This window comes from Fistularia commersonii, chromosome 7 (genome assembly GCF_037954325.1).
Source record: "Fistularia commersonii isolate RoL2024-O1a breed Wild chromosome 7, RoL_Fcom_v1.0, whole genome shotgun sequence".
In the NCBI taxonomy this organism is placed as follows: Eukaryota; Metazoa; Chordata; class Actinopteri; order Syngnathiformes; family Fistulariidae; genus Fistularia; species Fistularia commersonii.
The window spans coordinates 17,910,724-17,929,455 of record NC_141290.1 but is presented as its reverse complement, the minus strand read 5'-3'; the positions used below and the strand labels follow the sequence as shown (position 1 = coordinate 17,929,455).

General features: G+C 41.9%; 1 protein-coding gene across 1 annotated transcript in view; it reads right to left on the bottom strand.

Annotated features, from left to right (window-relative positions):
• Positions 1 to 11,941, bottom strand: part of rims4 (regulating synaptic membrane exocytosis 4) — a 40,151-nt gene extending 28,210 nt beyond the window's left edge. The window contains exon 1 of the mRNA XM_086150154.1: positions 10,616 to 11,941. Coding sequence (XP_086006280.1) covers positions 10,616 to 10,712 — 97 coding nt within the window. The 5' untranslated portion in view covers positions 10,713 to 11,941. The remainder of the gene's footprint in view (positions 1 to 10,615) is intronic.
• Between the last annotated feature and the right edge of the window lie 6,791 nt (positions 11,942 to 18,732).

Here is an 18,732-nt window from a genome sequence, read left to right as displayed (position 1 = left end):
TGCATTTCCAGCAAAACGCCATAATCATCATGTGAACAGAAGAGGAGGGGCTGCTGTCTGATCAAAGGAGGCTGGTACTGAAACATCCATTAAACATATAATACATTTTACCTTAAAGAGAAAATATATGATCCCTCACATAAATATATATTTTTTAATCTTTCAAAAAACATTAGTACCATAATCAAATTTTGCCCTAAGATTCTCATTTTCACCCCTTGTTTGTACAAATTCATTCTAAAGGTAAAGTAATTCCAGAGTGTCTTGTCTGGCAAGCAATTAACAATGCAGGTTACTATGTGCATTTTCATGATGCTAATTTTAATTTATATATTTTTCATGGTAAATACTTGCAGCAGGGTTGGAAAACAGTTGGAAAAATTTGGTGAATCTGCCTCTGTGATTTTCACACTTTGCTCAGATAGCGTGAACCACTCTGCCTCTAACTGGTCATTTCATGGACATGTGGTGAGAAACAAGGAAGTAAGGTTGCTGTGAGGCTGTTGTCATTTAAGTTAAGTGCTGCTGAAGAAATCTGTCTTCCTCCTGTTGTCTTTTCCATTTAAGAGCGGTCCAATACCAGGCATCAAACCCACACATTACAATGTTGCTATTTTGTGGGAGAAATCCATCCTGAATACATCATTTCTTGGAATGCAGAAAAGAATCTGGTTCTGAATGATGTAGAGGAAGACATGAAGGCCCAAAACTATTTTGATTGATGTTTGCAGTGATATTTCTGTCATCCAGGGATTTGCCAGGAGGGGGGATAACCTGTCGAAGCTCATTGAGGGAACACGTTAGTGCCGCCACTAAGAGACGTCCTGTGTTTGACAACACAAAGCATGGCAGTAAATATCACACGGGTTCATCACGTGACATTGTGTTTTGAAGATGCTTTCGTCTCCATGCAACAGGCCTGCAATCAGCTGGCAGCTGTCAATAAGAGCCGACATGAAGAACCTTCATCTCACCGTAGTTTCCCCCCTTTTCCTCAATTTCTTTTCATCATGTTGAATAGGATTTGAAATCATAGCACCTTATTTTCTGTCTAAAATCCAAGCTTAAAACTTTGACGAAGAGTAAGTTAAACATTATAAGTAATAGAAATCATTACTGAGCAAACGCAAAATAAAAGATTATTTGGTTCTTTGATATAGATTTATATAGAAATAATTTAGCCCACCCCTTTCATTCCTCCTTACGAAGTAAAAGATATCTTGATACATTTACTCCTCCGTGACCTGCCACCTTGCCATGTGGAGGGGTTTGCGCATCTCAGTAATACTGGGAGCAATGGTGTCGGGGGCTTAAGGCCCCTGGAAGGGTCACCCAAGGCAAACGGGTCCCAGGTGAGAGACCAGACAAAGCACAGCTCAGAAGACCCCCCATGAGGAAGAAAAACATTGGATCTAGTCTTCCCTTTCCTAGACGCGGGTCACCCGGACTCCCCCCTGGAGCCAGGTCCAGGGGCAAGGCTCGATGGGGAGTGCATAATGGCCGGGCCTTCACACAAGGGGCTTGGCCAGGCACAGCCCAAAGGACTGACATGGGTCCCTCTTCCCCTGGGCTCACCACCCACAGGAAGGGCCAAGCGGGTCAGGTGCAGTGCAAGCCGGGCGTTGGCTGCAGAAGCTGGCTCTAGGGACATGGAATGTCACCTCTCTGGCTCGGAAGGAGTCCAAGCTGGTGTGCAACGCTGAGAGATTCCGACTAGCTATTGTCACCTCGACGCACAGCATGGTGTCTGGTACCAGGCCTCTTGAGAGAGGCTGGACTCTTTTTCAATCTGGAGTTGCCCCTGGTGAGAGGCACCGGGTAGCTGTGGCATGTTGATTGCCCCAAACTCGCCGCCTGTACGCTGGGGTTCAACCCGGTGGACATGAGGGTAGCCTCCCTCCACCTTCACCTTGTTTGTGGCTATGCACCCAACAACAGTTCAGTTTACCCATTCTTCTTGGGGTCCCTAGAGGGGCTGCTAGAGAGTGCTCCTACCAAGGATTCCCTCGTCCTACTGGGAGACTTCAGTGCTGACGTGGGCAATGATAGTGACTTGGAAGGGTGCGATTGGGCCCCTGATCTGAAACCGAGTAGTGTCTTATTATTGGACTTCAACAAACACCATGTCCAGCTATAAAGGTGTCAATATGTGCACTTGGCACCAACACACCTCAGGCCACAGTTCTTTGATCAACCTTGTTGTCGTGTCGTAGGACTTGCTGCCACATGTCCTGACAATCAGGTGAAGAAAGAGGGGGTGAGAGATGCCGTTAAACTGAAGAAAGAGACCTATCGGCACCTTCTGGCTAGTGGGGCTCTGGAGGCTTTGGTAGTTGCCAAGGCAAAAACTCAGGCATGGGAGGAGTTCAGGGAGACCATGGAGAATGACTTCCGGTGTACGTTGAGGAGATTCTGGTCCACCATCCAGTGGCTCTGCAGTGCTCCATCAACACTGTGAGAGTGAGGCACTGCTGTCCTCAACTCGAGACATTGTTGATCGGTGGCAGGAATACTTCCGGGACCTCCTAAACCCTTCCAATAAGGAAGCAGACCCGGGGGACTCTGGAGTGGACACATGTCTTTCCGGGGCTGAAGTTACTGAAGCAGGCAAAAAGCTCTTCAGTAGCGGGGCCCCAGGTGTGGATGAGCTACACCAAGGGTTTCTCAAGTCTCTGAATGCAGTTGGGCTAGCCTGGCTGACATGCCTCTACCGGGACAGTGCCACTGGATTGGCAGACCGGGATCGTGATCCTACTATTTAAAAAGGGGGATCGGAGGGTGCGCTCCAACTATAAGGGGATCATAGTCTTCTGTCTCCCTGGTAAGGTCTATTCAGTGGTGCTGGAGAAGAGAGTCTGTCAGGTCATTAAACCTCGGATCCAGGAGGAGAAGTGTGGTTTTCACCCTTGTCATGGAACAGTGGACCAGCTCTATACTCTGGTCAGGGTCCTCTATGGGCCATGGGAGTTTTCCCAAACAGTCTACATGTGTTGTGTGGATCTGGAGAAGGCATTCCTTGTGTCCCGCAGGAAATCTTGTTGGGGTGTGCTCCAGGAGTATGGGGTACCAAACCCTGTTATATGGGCTGTTAGGTCCCTGTATGATTGGTTTTCGGAGGTTGCAGTGATGCAAACTCTATACTGGTCTGTCGTGGTGAAGAGGGTGCTGAGCCAAAAGGCAAAGGTCTCAATTTACCGGTCGATCTATGTTCCCACTCTCACCTATGGTCTCCTCCACATAGAGAGGAGTCAGATGAGGTGGCTCCTGGACGTCTCCCACGGGAGGTGTTCCAGTCATGTCCATCTGGGAGGAGACCATGGGGAAAACCCAGGACACGCTAGAGAGACTATGTCTCCAGGCTGGCCTGGGAATGCCTTTTAGTCCCCCAGAGGAGCTGGACCATGTGGCGGGGGAGAGGTAGCTCTGGGCCTCACCGCTTCGGCTGCTGCCCCCACAACCCGACTCCGGATAAGCGGGGAAAGATGGATGGATGGATGAATAATTTAGCCCAACCCTTTCATTCCTCCTTATGATGTGAAAAAAAATCTTGATACATTTACTGTGCAGTATTTTTAGAAGACAAGACAGCAAGTTGCAGTTATTCAATAGTCAAAGGTTTCCTGGATCATTATGAAAAATTTTAAATCATATTGACTGAAAAGCAGAGAGACTTTGAATTAATACAGGTTGATATTTGGTCCGCATGTTAGTCTGTAAGAAATTATTTAAATGACATTCATAAAAAGTAGCAGTAAGTTCCTTGAAAAATAAAAAAAAAACAAATCTTACTGTGGTCAGAAAAGAACCTTGAGTACTAAAAATGTGATGAAGATATATCCAAATTGACAGGGAAATTCCAAAAAAAAATGCCCCTGACAGATTTTCCATCGTTTGGATGAAAACGGCCTTATAGTCAACCCAGCAAAGTGTCAGTTTGGACTGCCATTGATTGACTTCTTAGGTCATCACATTTCACCATAAAGCACAGTCCCATTATCTTCAAAGGTGCAAGCAATAGTGGACTTTCCTCGCCTGACTTCAGTCAATGCATTGCAGTAGTTCTTGGGTATGATTAACTTTTACAACAATTTCCTCCTTCATACTGCCCACCTCCTTCAGCTACTTTACTGGGCTCTGCGGCTCAAGAAGGGAAGCTACACAGTCGTCCAGGCTTTTCAAAGGGCTAAGCGTGCTGTGGCTAACGCAGCCCTTCTTGCCCATCCCACACCCACATTGACAGCGGATGCATCTGCCATTGCCATTAGGGCTAGGTTCAAACAGCGTGTGGCAGATGCGTGGCATCCAGATAGGCTGGCCAGTGAGGTTTTTTTTCCCTTTCAACGTTCCCTGTCAAGGTCGCCTTCCATCCAAGACCCCAGCAGTGCCTCCACAGGTCCAACGTCCAGTGCCTCCTGCTGCAACAAGCGGGAGGGATGCAGTTGTTACGGCAGGCTGCTCAAGCCCCCCATGAGAGACTAGTTTGTTTTCAGGAGTCCCTTCTGGGTATTCAGGAGTGCTGTATGGCAGACACTAATGGGTGTGGCCTTTCAGCCCCAAGGAACTCGGGGCTGGGGGCGTGGTCCAGGTCAAGGCGCATTATGGTCCATGAAAATTCAGTCAGTTTTCTGTTGGTGTTTAAGGAATAAAGTTAGAGTTCTTCTTCGTCTCCCCAATCCTTCCTTTTACCCCCACAATAAATATAATTATATGTGTATAAATAATTTCATTTTTTCTCTTACATAACAAGTACAGAAAAACAGTAAAAAAAAAACCACTAAAAACACTAAAACAAATGACCACCTGCCTACTCTTCCTCCTCCTCCTCTTCCTCCTCCCAGGTGAGCAGACCTCCTTTAGTGACACTCCATTTTTTACTCCTGACTTTTCTGGGTCGTCTCAGAATCTCTCCCGGGGCCCTTCTGTCTCCGACGTAAGTCGAATCTGCAGCAGCTACTCCACACCTCATTTCTCACACTCTGGTCATACCAGATTAACGTCGACTCAGAAGACTAATTTGTTTTTATAACTGTTTTTATTTTTTGTCTTTTTTTTTTCCTGCCCGTCAAGTGATCTTTCTCCCAGTTGCAGAGACACTATATGAACTTGTTCACTAAATGAACAAGTACATATCTAGGGCTGGAAAACAGTAGAAGTATTTATAAGCCCACTTTTATATTAGCATTTCGTTGCTATTCTTAGCTGATTGTCCTTCATTCTGGCTAATGTTTTAAAAATAATTTTTTGAAGCATTTTCCTGAAATTTTGGGGCTTAATTTCTAAGCTGTTTTAGATTGTTTATAGATAATTGTTTTGAAATATTCTTTCGATGATTATCTGGGGATTTGTTTAATGATTATGTTTTCAGGGTTTTTTCCATTTGTTGCTCCCTCCAACATCCTTCAACTAAGGTCTGATATTTCCTTTCCATCCATCCTTCCTTCATTCATTAATTAATTCCCTTCTCTGGAATTGAAATCTCATCCATGATGACTTTGCAGTTTCAAGTCTGCACAAATTATGTTGTCACTGTGGAAACAATGTCACACAAAGGAGAGTCAAGATGGAAATACAGAGGGTCTAATTCCGGTGCACACAGATGGGATTGCTCATTTGGCAGTGACTCTGATCTGGATCTGGTTCGGTTCTGCACTTTATGTTTATGTTTTGGACTTTTGTGTGTCTTTACCATCTTTACCATCCGTTTTCCTGAATTGTGAAACTCTGGAGGTCTTTGAATGCAAAAACATGGGATATTTGGGGGATGGAGCTTCAGGTCAGAGCTATCTTATTCATAAATAATAGCATTCTCATTAAACACAAATAAGTCTTAGCTGAATATGTTAGTATTTAGATGAAAGAAACCCTGACCATACTAAACCGAGCAGGAGAGAAGACAAGTGAGGATGCAATTAGAGGAGGATTCAAGGCGTAAAGATGGGGTTAGCTTCCAAACAGGATTTTCATGGCCGGAAAGAGAGAATGGGCTCTGTGAGAGAGATAGACAGTGGAACTGAATGGGAGAGAGAGAGCATTAACCTGCAATCAGGAGCCTATTTAGCTGCAGTCAACCACAATCAGCTGCCATATTAGCATTTAATTAGACTGAGAGCCACAAACCACAGCCTGCCCCTGCACTCTGATTACCACACACGTGTCCTCATACCTGTGTGTGTGTGTGTGTGTGTGTGTGTGTGTGTGTGTGTGTGTGTGTGTATTAGCACAGGAGGGAACATGTACACCAAAAATGTTACTTGTGTATAGATTTCATCTACTGTGGTTGCTAAAAGAGGTAATAAAACTACTACTACTATGAATAGTAGTAGTACTACTAGTATTAGTACTCATACTATTACCACTGCAGTACTACTACTAGTACTTCTACTTTTAGTGCTAATACAAAGTACTAATACCAATAACTACTACTAATGCTAATAGCAATAATAATAATACTTTTTTGGTGTAAATGTGTATGTATATTCATCCATAAGTATAGGTATATTCATAGGTATATTCAACCTATGTACATGCATCCACATGTACATAGGTTTGTATAAATATATCATAGGCATATGTGTGTGTATATATACATATCAGTTACTTTAAATGAAATAATAAATATCTAATTTGGGATTTTGGTGTATACTACAATATTATCTGACATAAATAAGCTTTTATTTTGCTACACATGTATGTATTGATTTTTTTATGTTTGATTCAGATACAGGGTTCTACGACTGAGGGAGCAGCTAATGCTCCCTATCGCCATGGTCTATAATGGTGAGGAGGGACCTCCATCTACAACTGGTTGCCACGGGGACAGCAGCTCAATATACTGGGAGGCATGCGGGCCTTTAAAAACCCTAAAAATCAATCCCAAAAACAAATGAGCAGCTGCTTTAAGGCTATCAAAATAATGTAATGCTTCTTTTTTTTTTTTTTAAGATGCTGCTGCTGTCTGTATATTAAGAGATGTCTGAATTATATCTCAGGGAAAACCATTAAGGGAGTGATAGTTTGTCATTAAAACTCAGCATCGATTGTTTCCTCTGCGGCCAGTCAAAGGACACCAGGACTTGGAGATAAATGTACAGCAGCCACCTCTTAAGTGCGAATTACAGGGTGGTACAACATTTATTAAAAATAGAAGACACATCATAGTCTGTGAGGATCCTCCCATGACTGAATCGCATTATTTGATTGCTGAGGTTACAGCCCCCCCAGCTCAGTCCATAGAATTTAATCTCCAATGTCCAGTTTTTCATGGATCAATACAATTATTAGTGTATGAAAACTTTCCTAGTCAAAGTTCCCGATCTGATCATTCTGTTGTATCTATCCTCCAAGCTGCACAACAATGTCAAGATGTTATTCCAAATGCAGGTTGTGAGATCAATGTCAGGGACCTTCAATTTACGTACCAAAGACAGCTGACAGCTGACACTAAGGTCTAATAACTTCAACCAGATCATATCAAAGTATTTTTCCTGCTCCAAATTATTCCAGAGACGAATAAAAACAGAAACCGCTGGGATGTCAGATCATTGGCTGCATAAGAGGGTTTCATACAATATCAAGAAAATAAATGGCTAAAAAAAACATTTTTTGGACGTTCACTATTATGTGACACAAAGTGGATCCACGTGAGTACAGAGCTTTTAGCATATTTTCCATCTGGGGACACTGAAAGCAATCACTAAACTAACACAGCTTAAAGAAATCAAGAACTGGTTGTGTTACTTGTTACTCAGTGAACACGAATGTGGGTTTTATGTGTTAGTACTGTAAATATAATAGTCATACAGCTATGTTTCTGAATGTCAGTGTGTGTCTGTGTGTTTGGGATGTTAGGGCAGGGGTGTAATTATCTCTGTTTCATTTATTTATTTTTTCAAACTCCTGTTTTTCCATGGAAATGCCCGGAGGAACAAAGGAGCATCGGAAGGTTGAAATCGGCTCCTGAGTGTAAAACAATTATTCATACCCGATGTTCACATGACGCTCTGCTTCAGACGGTGCCAAGAAAATAGAAAAACACACACACGCACACACACACACAGTCACACACACACACACGTCCTTTCAAAAACGAATTCACACTGTGACCTGCTTCAAAGAAGCACGTGTGTCTATGTGCATGCACCCATGTATTGATTTACATCCCCTTGGGAAATCTTAACATCACTAAGATCCAATTCTCCAGCAAAACTGTTAATTTGAAGAAAATCCGTTTTGTGACTAGATGTTTCTCAACACTTTCTAATTTGTATGCCCCCCAACACACACGCACACAAACACACACAAACACACACCTGGTTCTCATGTAAAGGTTACACATGAGGAGAATCAGTGATAATCATGACAAGCAGACATGAAGTTCTTAGCTTCCAGGGGTGTTTCAGTCTTCGAACCACTGCCTTGCACCATTATTTAACCCTATAAAATTATTAGCTGTGCAGGCAATTGGGCATCTTAATGTTCCAGTCTGGCTGCCACAGAAAGCAGAACTTTAAAATCAAATGGCATGGCAGTTGTTGAACAAAGACCAGGAAATGAGACATATCAAAGATGGGAGCAGCCAATCCAGCATCTTAGAGTGGTTTGTGTGTGTGTGTGTGTGTGTGTGTGTGTGTGTGTGTGTGTGTGCGTGTGTGTGTGTGTGTGTGTGTGTGTGTGTGTGTGTGTGTGTGTGTTATTTCTCATCTGGCATCACAAGAACAAATCTCTGATGGCCAATTCTTCAGGTCTACCACAAATTAGATATTCAGTCGGCAGTAACAACAGTTGTAGACTGTTGTTACTGACATTGACGCAGTTGTCTTGTAAAACAATAATTGGTCATGGAAAGAATACATGGAAAGAATACAAAAAAAAATATAGTAATGGGAGCTTGTGCTGCAAAAGCAACAACAAATATGCTCACAGACAACATGCTACTAATAAAATGTCACATGCGGTTCAGCAAACACATGATTTCTCTGTTATTAATTTTGTCATTTCATCTGCTTTTGCCAACTTGCTTTTTTTCCACCTGCTAATTCATCGATGTCATGATCAGAACAAATTAGCAAGCATGAGAAACTGGAAAAACATTGCATGATATAGTTTTGGCTTGAAAATCCTGAAGTAAAATTTGAAGAAAAAAAAAACAGACAAACTCAATTATCAAAAACAGAAATGTATGTTCAAACTGGTTTAAGGTGTTACCTATCATTAGTATTTTATTTTAGTCAGCTGTGCTATAGCCCAGGAGCCAATTTAGGCAAGATTATTTTCCAAATTTCAATGACGTTCAACATTTTCCAGCATAAGAGCAGCTGTTCTGATAAATCACAAGGCAACCAAAGGAAGCCTATGGCGGGTGGTGTCGATAGATATCAGAATTTGCAAGAGGAAATTATTATTGATGTCCTGCAGGATAGTTATTACAATAATGCATTTAAACTGAAAATACAACTTTTTCTTTAAATAACTTAGTTCCTTCTAAGAACTACAAGGCCAGGTGCCTTCTTATTCCTATCCCAGATCCTATCCAATGATTTAATGCAGGATGAGATATTTCTGTGATAGTGACCACTGTTAGACTACTTGTTTAAAAAAGTAATAATGTCTTTAAAACATAGTATAAACATCATCACTGATTTTTTTAAATAGATATTTCTGTGATCCCACCGGATAATCTTATCAGAATAAAAGAGGACTTTTCATATTATCTACTGGTTTTCATTCTGTGCAATAAAGATATGGTCGAAACTAATGCTCAAAATATTGAACATGAAAATCATTATCCCGATCTCCTAAATTGAGCATCTATACACAAACGAGGTTGTTTGGGGGGGAACAGAGAGCAACAGAGCGTTTACAAGACACTCTGGCCATGAACTAAACCATCAGTTACCCAGCAGCCCAATGACCAATGGCATGGCTGCCTTGATTCATGGCTGTGAGCGAGACTCTGCAATTTACTGACATTATGATGGAAACTGACATTCAGAACGTTGAAACCGCTGAACCTGATTCTCAAAAGTTAACCTCATTCAATCTCATGCCTCTATGAGGTCAGGAACAGGTGGAGAAAAGGAGGTGGAACACTGAGTAAACAAACAGGCCTTTAACCGAGCAGCTTGTACCCATAAAATAACATAACATCCACAGTTTAGACGCAGTTTGGCCTCATTCAGGATGATGGAACAAGAACGGCAGAGACAAAAAAAAAAAATAATTGAATGGGATTGAAATCTGCTGTTCAATTCGATCAGTTTTCACTCTACAGCCTTCAACACCAGTCGACTCAAAATTTTGAGATATTAAGAGATTGAAACTATGAGAAAATGCCTTTGACTGGGTAAATACAAAATAATAACCTAAATAATCTTAAATCCAAAACATTCAAATTACATTAACTTTGAATCCTCAACTGATATGTTCAACAATAACATTTGAAACAAATTACTCACAGTAGTTTGTCGGACAAACTTATATTCTTAAATGGACAAAAGTCAAAACAGTTATCAAGCAACTTTACAAGTCATTGTACATTATTCAATATAAACTGAAAATACAACTCAAGCAGGCTTGACTTTAATTTTTCAGGGCATGCGTGTGACCACCAACTCACCCCCGTCATCCTCGTCGAAGGAGTTCATGCAGGGGAAGTAGATGGCAAGGGCCTCAAAGGACGCCGACAGGCTGATGCGGCTCTGTGACCTCTCCATGTAGAGACCCGCCGTCTGGCCCGGGTCTGCCGGCTTGGCCAAGCGCGGCTGGGCATTTTTCACGCGGAGTACGGCTCGCGGCGTCTTGGATGTCTGTCAACTGCCCCCCGAGGCAGATCCTCCTCAATCTGAAAAGAAGAGTCCAATAGTGCCCCCCAAAAGATGCACCGACTGGAATCGGTGCCAATAAAAGGAAACTAAAGTCTCAGGATGCAAACTTTAGATGAGCAGTTGTTGCAAAATCAACCTAGAACATGAAAACAAGAGGGACTCGTTGAGCTTTGTGGCCCACTCACTTCTTCTATCTATCTATGGCTGAGCTTTGTGGTGTGAAATGTCTTTCTTCCTAACATCTCTGCTTGAGTTTTTTTTTTTACGTTTGTTTCGCTTCTCCTCCTTGGCTGTTGCTCTCCTGGGCCCTCCTCTTCATCCACATTCACTCAGTTTTCTCTGGGATCAATAAAGTATTTCTGACTGATTCTGATCTCTCTTTTGCTGTCAGAAGTTGAGAAGACACTCTTGCAACGGCAGGGGGTTCCAGGTGAAGATCTCCTTTCTTCAGTTTGGTCTAAAAAAAATCCTAATTGTGCACCTTTTTTGATCACCACAAAATTCCATGAACTCCGCTCACCAGACCATGATCAGACACCTCCTGCTTGAAAACATAAGATGGGAGGGGATGCTGGTGAATGGAGGGGATGAAGACGCCCAGCTTGTTGCTTCCTAAAACCAAAGCTTGTGTTTCCGTCTTTCAGCAGTGTCGCCTTCTTGTTATCTGCTACACAAGGACCATGATTTTCTCAGACAGAGAAACTCACCCTCTCTCTCAAAAAAAAAAAAAAAAAAATAGGAACGGGATGTCACCTGCGGGAGCTGCTGCAATTCAGCGTTGTTTTCAGTCCGGCATCAGTTGCAGCAACTGTTGCTTCTTACTTGTTTTGCAGTTTATTTTCACGCTGTCCTCTTGTAGGTGTGTTGCTGTCCATCAAAGGTTTGTTCTTTTGGATGGTATTTTTTCGCCTGTCCTCCACTCTCCACCTTGAAATCCCGTTGCCACTCAGTTGCCGTGCCGATGCTCACTGACTGTCTGCTCCGGAGACAGGAAAGGACACAGGAGGAGGGAGGGGGGAAAGGAGGGGGAGAGAGAGAGAGAGAGAGAGAGAGAGAATGAGAGCGAAGAAGGGAGAGAGAACGAGACAAACGATCGTAGTGTTTAACAGCTTGTGTCTGACTCGACTCATTCAGTGGCGGCGAGCGAGAGAGAGAGAGAGAGAGAGAGAGTAGATGGAGGGAGAATGGAGGAAAGGAGAGAGGGAGAGTCTGTTTCTGGCAGCTCGACCAATCACAACAGGGATGAGGGAATATGGGCGTTGCTTGCTGGGCAGAGGAGGAGATGCAGGGCAGGACAAGTTTAAAATCTCTGTGGTTTCAATCATCAAGTCAAGAGGTGCCTTTTACTGTTTTAATATTTGACGAGAGCATTAATATCTTGCGGCTATTTTTTCAATAGACCCCATGTTGTATTTATCATTTTCCCCCATCATAGGTATTTGCCTCCTCTTGCATTTATGTAAAGTTGTTTAGTCACAGGATAAGAGTGGACAAATCCTTAGGTTGCTGTATCTATAAGTCTCAATTTTACAACACGATCAGGTTTAGCATGGAAGAATAAAACAGACAATGGCTAGATAAATGCTAGACTGAGCAGCTGAAGGCGGCATTAAAGTGTCAATGTAGAATAATTCCAGAATAAATGTTCTGCATTTGAGCAAGTTGAATTATTAAAAATTTGAAGGCTCATAAAACATGATATTGGTTGGTTTGGGTTTTTCTCTGGTAAATATAGTTTTCTTGATTTGAATCCCAATGAACTGCCATGCTTCACAATTTTTCTCCCTCGGTGTTCACAGCTGAAGGAAAGCAGCAGAACCTTTTTTTTGCATCCAATGCCTTCGTTTGCATCCAACACGAAAAATCCTAAGCAGGTGGATTGCTTTTTTACACATCTATGATCAAAAATACATTTTTTCTGATGAAGAACTGGTTGTTTGGCTTGTAAAATGGAATGGACGGGTTCTAGATGTTCTGGTTCACCCTTAGACTGCCTCAGCAGAGCATTGACGGAAGAGCGGCATGAAGTTAGCATTACTAAAGATGCTTGGTAAGAAGTAGCTCAAAGCAATAGATGCGGTCAATGCTTTGGACTCGGCCGTCTGGTTCAAAAGATGGACAGGTGGTCAATGAGTTTGCCCGCAGTTCTCAGCATTTCCCGGCCTTTACTTCATTTATCTTCCTTTGTCTTGGGGTCATATTGGGTTCTCTGATTCTCCTTTCATTCATAACAATTCTACCTTTTTCCTCTACCACCTATTTTTTCATGCCCACACTCTCCTCTGCGCTCATTCAATCTTTTTCTGTGGATTAGATGGACTGTGTAATCCAAACTGCTGCAGGGCTCCATTCTTTACTATACCTTCCTTCATATACACCAGAGGAAAGACACACACTCACACACAGGCGTGTAAAAAGAACTGATAAATATAACTGTTATATATAACTGATAAAGATAAATATGGAAAAAGAAAACAATTTCAATCTCTTCTTATTTCAGAGGCAGCTACACGATGAACAACATACATACGTTAAGACACATTTATGCATGTACAATCATATGTATACGAAGAAGTTGGTTTGTCTGTTTTAAAGGACATTCAACAAGCATGATCTTAACTCTGATCTTTTAACAGTAAAATAGATCCTGGTAATTACAGGGATATTTGTTTTTTTATTACACTTGTGTTGCCAACAATATTTGTCTCACCCCAATAATTAGGGGTATTTTTCAAGGTAACATGTACTCAAAGAAAACATGGACTTAGCTAAAAATTAACCATAGGTGAGTTTGCGATAACACAAATGGCGGGCTCCAACTCCAGACACAAAAGCCTGGAGTTGGAGTATGTGCCCTTGCACGAGGGATTGGAGAGCAGAAATCCACAAGGGAGATGATTTTCCTAATTCAGCAGCGCTAATGTTGGTCAGCAAGTTTTTCGTAGATGACATTGTGATTTTAGTGAGAGCAGAAAACAGGTAGAGGAAAATCTACAGATGTGGAGGTATGCTCTGGGAAGGAGAGGAATGAAAGTTAATCGCAGCAAGACTGAATATATGTGTGTGAATGACAGGAACTTGAGTGGAACGGTGAGGCTACAGGGAGTGGAGATCAATAAGCTGGAGGATTTCAGGTACTTGGTGTCAACAAGAGCAACGGAGAGTGTGGAAAAGAGGTGAGGAGATGGGTCCAAGCAGGTTGGAATGGGTGGAGAAAAGTGTCAGAGGTTCTATGTGATAGAGGACTATCTGCCAGAATAAAAGTAAAGGTGTACAAGGCAGTGGTGAGACCAGCAATGTTGTATGGCCTAGAAACAGTTACAATGACAAAAAGACAGGAGGCAGAACTAGAGGCTGCAGAGATGAAGATGTTAAGGTTCTCTTTGGGAGTGACCCGGATGGATAGGGTCAGGAACAAGTCTATCAGAGGAATAGTACAGATGTTTTGGAAAGACCGTCAGAGAAGCCAGACTGAGATGGTTTTGTCATGTACAAAGAAGGAATAGAGAATACATTGGTAGACGGATGCTGGAATTGGAGCGACCAGGCAAGAGGTCTCGAGGGAGACCAAAGAGAAGTTTTATGGACGTAGTGAGAGAGGATATGAAGGTAGTTGAAGAATAGGGTTAGATGGAGAAAGTTGATTTGCTGTGGCCACTCCTGAAGGGAAAAGCCAAAAGAAGAAGAATGTTGGTCAGCAAGTGAAATGCCAAAAGACCCAAACATGTTTTACTTTCCCCTGAGATTCTTCTTTGGGCATTTTGAGGATGCATTTGTTATTTGTGCAATGCCAATTTCCTCAAGGTTTAACATTCCCTGTGTCACATGGTTCCGGTGTCATGTTTTCCCAGGTCCAGTGATCCCTGGGTTCAGTGGTCCAAGAGTTCACTGTTTCCAGGGACCAGTGATCTCCAAGCTCATTCTTCTGCACAAGCATAAAATCAGATGTTGGGGATTAGAGTTCCCCAGGTGCAGAGCATTAAACCTGGACACGTAACATGGGACAAAATTAATTAACACGAACACAATAGTGAAAAGCACAAGCCAAAGTGTAGCAAATTGTTCAGCAAAAATTGAAACACAGCCAGGCACTTGTCTGTGTTTGTCCGAATCACAGGCGGACTATGTAAATGCAGGATCGTTTTGGCTGCGTGTCCAATCTCTTGCACATTCTAGGTGACCCGTCTGATGTGTGCAGTCTGCTGTCGTGAAAGGGCATCAGCAGACATGACAGGAATTCATGAGGAAATTGTTGTTCACTTTAGAAGCCTACCTGGGAGTGTTTCTGCTCGAATGTAATGAAATACATAAAGTAAAATGTGATGTCTTTGTGTGAAGGTTTTGTTTGGCATTGTGCTCAAAAAGCAGAAAGATTACATTAATACAACGGATTTCCTGTGAGACTCGACATTTTTCAATGTTTATGTTATGCAGACTGATGAGCTTGATTATTAACAGGTTTTGTGTTTCAATCCGGTAAATTTAATACTTCATACTTTATTCATGTTCCACAGAGGAAGGACTGTGTTATTTAAGATTTGTCAAATGATAGCATGCGTTAAAATGTATATCAATGTGGAACATTCTCTAAATGTGCTGTGTGGGTGATGGAATGCTCTGAAAAGGGGCTCTGGCTGTGTATATGTGTGTGTTCCATGACCTTCATGGCAAAGCAGGATTAGTGGGTCAGCAGGGTGTTTTCAGGTTCAGCTCAGAATTTTCAGTGTGACAGGGCTGGTTCACATTCTAGCTAGATCACCATGGTAACGTCTGCTGTAGACCTCACCTGCTCAGAGCAGGTTGGGGTGAGAAACAATGTGGTGTAAAACACTGATCTTTTTCGGTAGCACGCTGATCTTATGGTATGAAAATACTGATCTTGTTTTTGATTGGCCTTCAACCAATTGGTCTAAATGCAAACCAGTTATGTCTGATTATTGAAGGCGGGCTGCAAAGAGGCCGCTTTTCAACCCATTCCAAGTTCACAACCAGAATGATCCCACTTAGCAAACACATCTTTATAATCCAACATCTCCATTTTCACAGTTATCTCCTCCTCGCCATCTTGTCTAAACAGCCGAAGCCAGTAGCATTATGTCCAAGCAAACTGCTCTGTAGCCACATAGACCAGCACAAATAGTTTCATCAACCAGCAGCCTCAGATGACAAAATACAGAGATGCATGTCTTTTTGCCAGAGTCATTTCAGCTTGTCCATTCGTATACTTTTCTCTCTTGGTCTGTGTTTGCGGTTGTTATAGCGTGATGTCAGCCTAAGCCTGTACTCAGATTGCTTATTTTAGATAAGATATACTTTATTGATCCCCATAGGGGAAATTCTGTTGTCACTGTTGACATTATCAATAAATATGGGTATAAATATGAATAGACAATTAAAAGATAGAAAGAGACATCCACAAATAAATAGACAGAAGGGTGAACAACAGCAAGGATAAGAATAGACAACAGAATGCAAAAAAAGACAACCAAAACGACAACAAGGATAAGAACAGAAACAGGGTGACAATAACGATTGCAAAAATAAATACGATGCGAGTGGAGTGACACCAACAAGGATAAAAAATAGATAACAGTTAGGTCATGACACATGCCAATGAGTGAGGTAGTGAGGTTCCAGTAGCACAGATGCACCTAAAGCGCTGTCCAGACTGCTGTTATCCAGTCTGATTTAGAATTAGAACTATGAGGAGGCAAGGACAAAATCTGACTTCCTGAGGCAGTGTGCAGCGCACTTGCACGTTTTGAGAAAAGAGTGAATTCCTATGTAAGCTTCCTGAAGTGGACAGTGAACATCCATCTGAGCAAACAACTTCATGAAACAAGTGTTTGGGACCTCAGAAACAAAGCAATTATTGAAAAGGCACATTAATGAGAGACGCTAGATAAATAAAGAGAAATCAATACACTTTGTGTGATTTCTATTACTTCCAGTTTCCTCTCTGAAAATTAACTCCACTTTAACTTTGTTTTTATGTGAACTTTTTCTGGCTACTTTAGTAAATGCATGCGTGATTAAAATCCTTATCGCTGCTTTACAGTTACAATGTGATCTTATTAAGACTCTACCCGCATTAAGACTATCCGCCCTCCCTGCCCCCTCTCTATGTTTGTGTTATTTTCAGCTTGAACTTGCAGTGGCTCATAAAAGAGTCCTTAAACTATGATGTTTGCACTGCCGAGGCTTCTGTGGCCAGTCAAGTGAACCAGCATCGGTTTGACAAGCGCTCACCGTGAGCACGCTGTCCAAGCTCGTTTATCACAGCACCGTTGACCTTTTACTACAACTACCTGCCTCTGCATCCATAGCCGCCTTTTTCATGTCACCGTCTCTAAGAGTTCCTGCCTTTTCTTACCCTCCATCAGACGCTTCTTGTTTTAAGGCTTTGAACCCATTGTTTGCAAAGAGCTAAAGTGTGTGGCAGACATTAAAGTAAAATTATGTGCAAATGCAATGCTAGTAAAAAAAAAGAAGTCAGCCAGATGGTGGGGGTGTAATTAACGGCCCAAGAGGAAAACTTAAAAGCACCCAGGATGCACACACACTCGGTCTCCCTCTGTCACACACATCTTGAATTTTTCAATTGCTTGATAAAAACTCTTCAACAAAAAAAGTTAAGCTCCACTCTGACTCTGACAGACCCTCATATATATAGATATACATATATATCTATATATATAATATATAGATATATATAACCCTATATAATGCAGCCTCAGGGCGGCACTGGCCCATGTGTCCCCAAGCCTGCCATGGGGGGGGGGGGCACAGAGCAGTGTCTCCCTGAGCTGGTCCCAAGCCCGGATAAATGAAGAGGGTTATAAAGTGTACTTTTTAACAAAAACACAAATATATAGCTTTAAGGCAGGGGTGTCAAACTCATTTCTTTTCGCGGGCCACATACAGCCTAGGTAGATGTCAAGTGGGCTGGACCATTAAAGTAATGGCATACTCAGCAATAAATAACCAAAATATCATGTCTTTCCTCTGATTTGGTGTAAAGAAGTACAAGGACATTAGGAAAATCTTGGAATTTAATGAACAATCCTTTAATAAAACATTTCATGAAACACCTTATATTTCCTTTGACAAAAATGCAATTTACTTTTATCATTCACTTGTGTGCATTGCAATCATGAGATCATGCGATCCCACTGATTGTACAAAGGCACAAAACTTTAACAAGTAATTGGTATTGAAAAATATAGTAATGAACTTTAAGATTAAATGAGACTTATACAGAAAGGGATTTTTAAACCATTTACACATGTGCATTTAATATCTGAATTGAATCCCTGCCTACACCCTACAAACTAAAAAGAGTGCTATTAAATGTGTAAGGAAGAAAGTATTCACCTGCCCTGTAAATGTGGAAACTTCATACATGAAACATGCATACACATACAATACATACTGAAAATGTATGGAGTTGCATGAAAATTGAATTCCACCATACTCGTTTGTAGTGAAGCTGGTGACGAACATTAAATTGCACATTTTCGCTAGCAGTTAGCTAGCTGGCTTTTACCGCTGCTTCGCTGATGTCTCAGCTATTGGTGAAAGTGGACGCCGTTTCCTCAGACCGGCCAGCAAATCGTTGATCTTATCTCTTCTCAGTTGTCTTAGCAAGCTGTCATATTTTTCGCTCTGGTGAGTCTCGTAGTGACGCCGAATATCATATTCCTTAAATACCGAAATTTGTTGCAAACACGCCAAGCACAAAGGTTTCCCGTGCGTCTCCGTAAATAAATAGGAGGTAGTTCATTTTTCTTTGAAAATTCTACACTCTTCAACAACTTTTCTCTGTTTTGATAACGACATTTTGGCTAATGAGGGAGTAGAGAATAAGGTAGAAACAACGACATAACAAGCAGCAGGTGGTGCATTTATA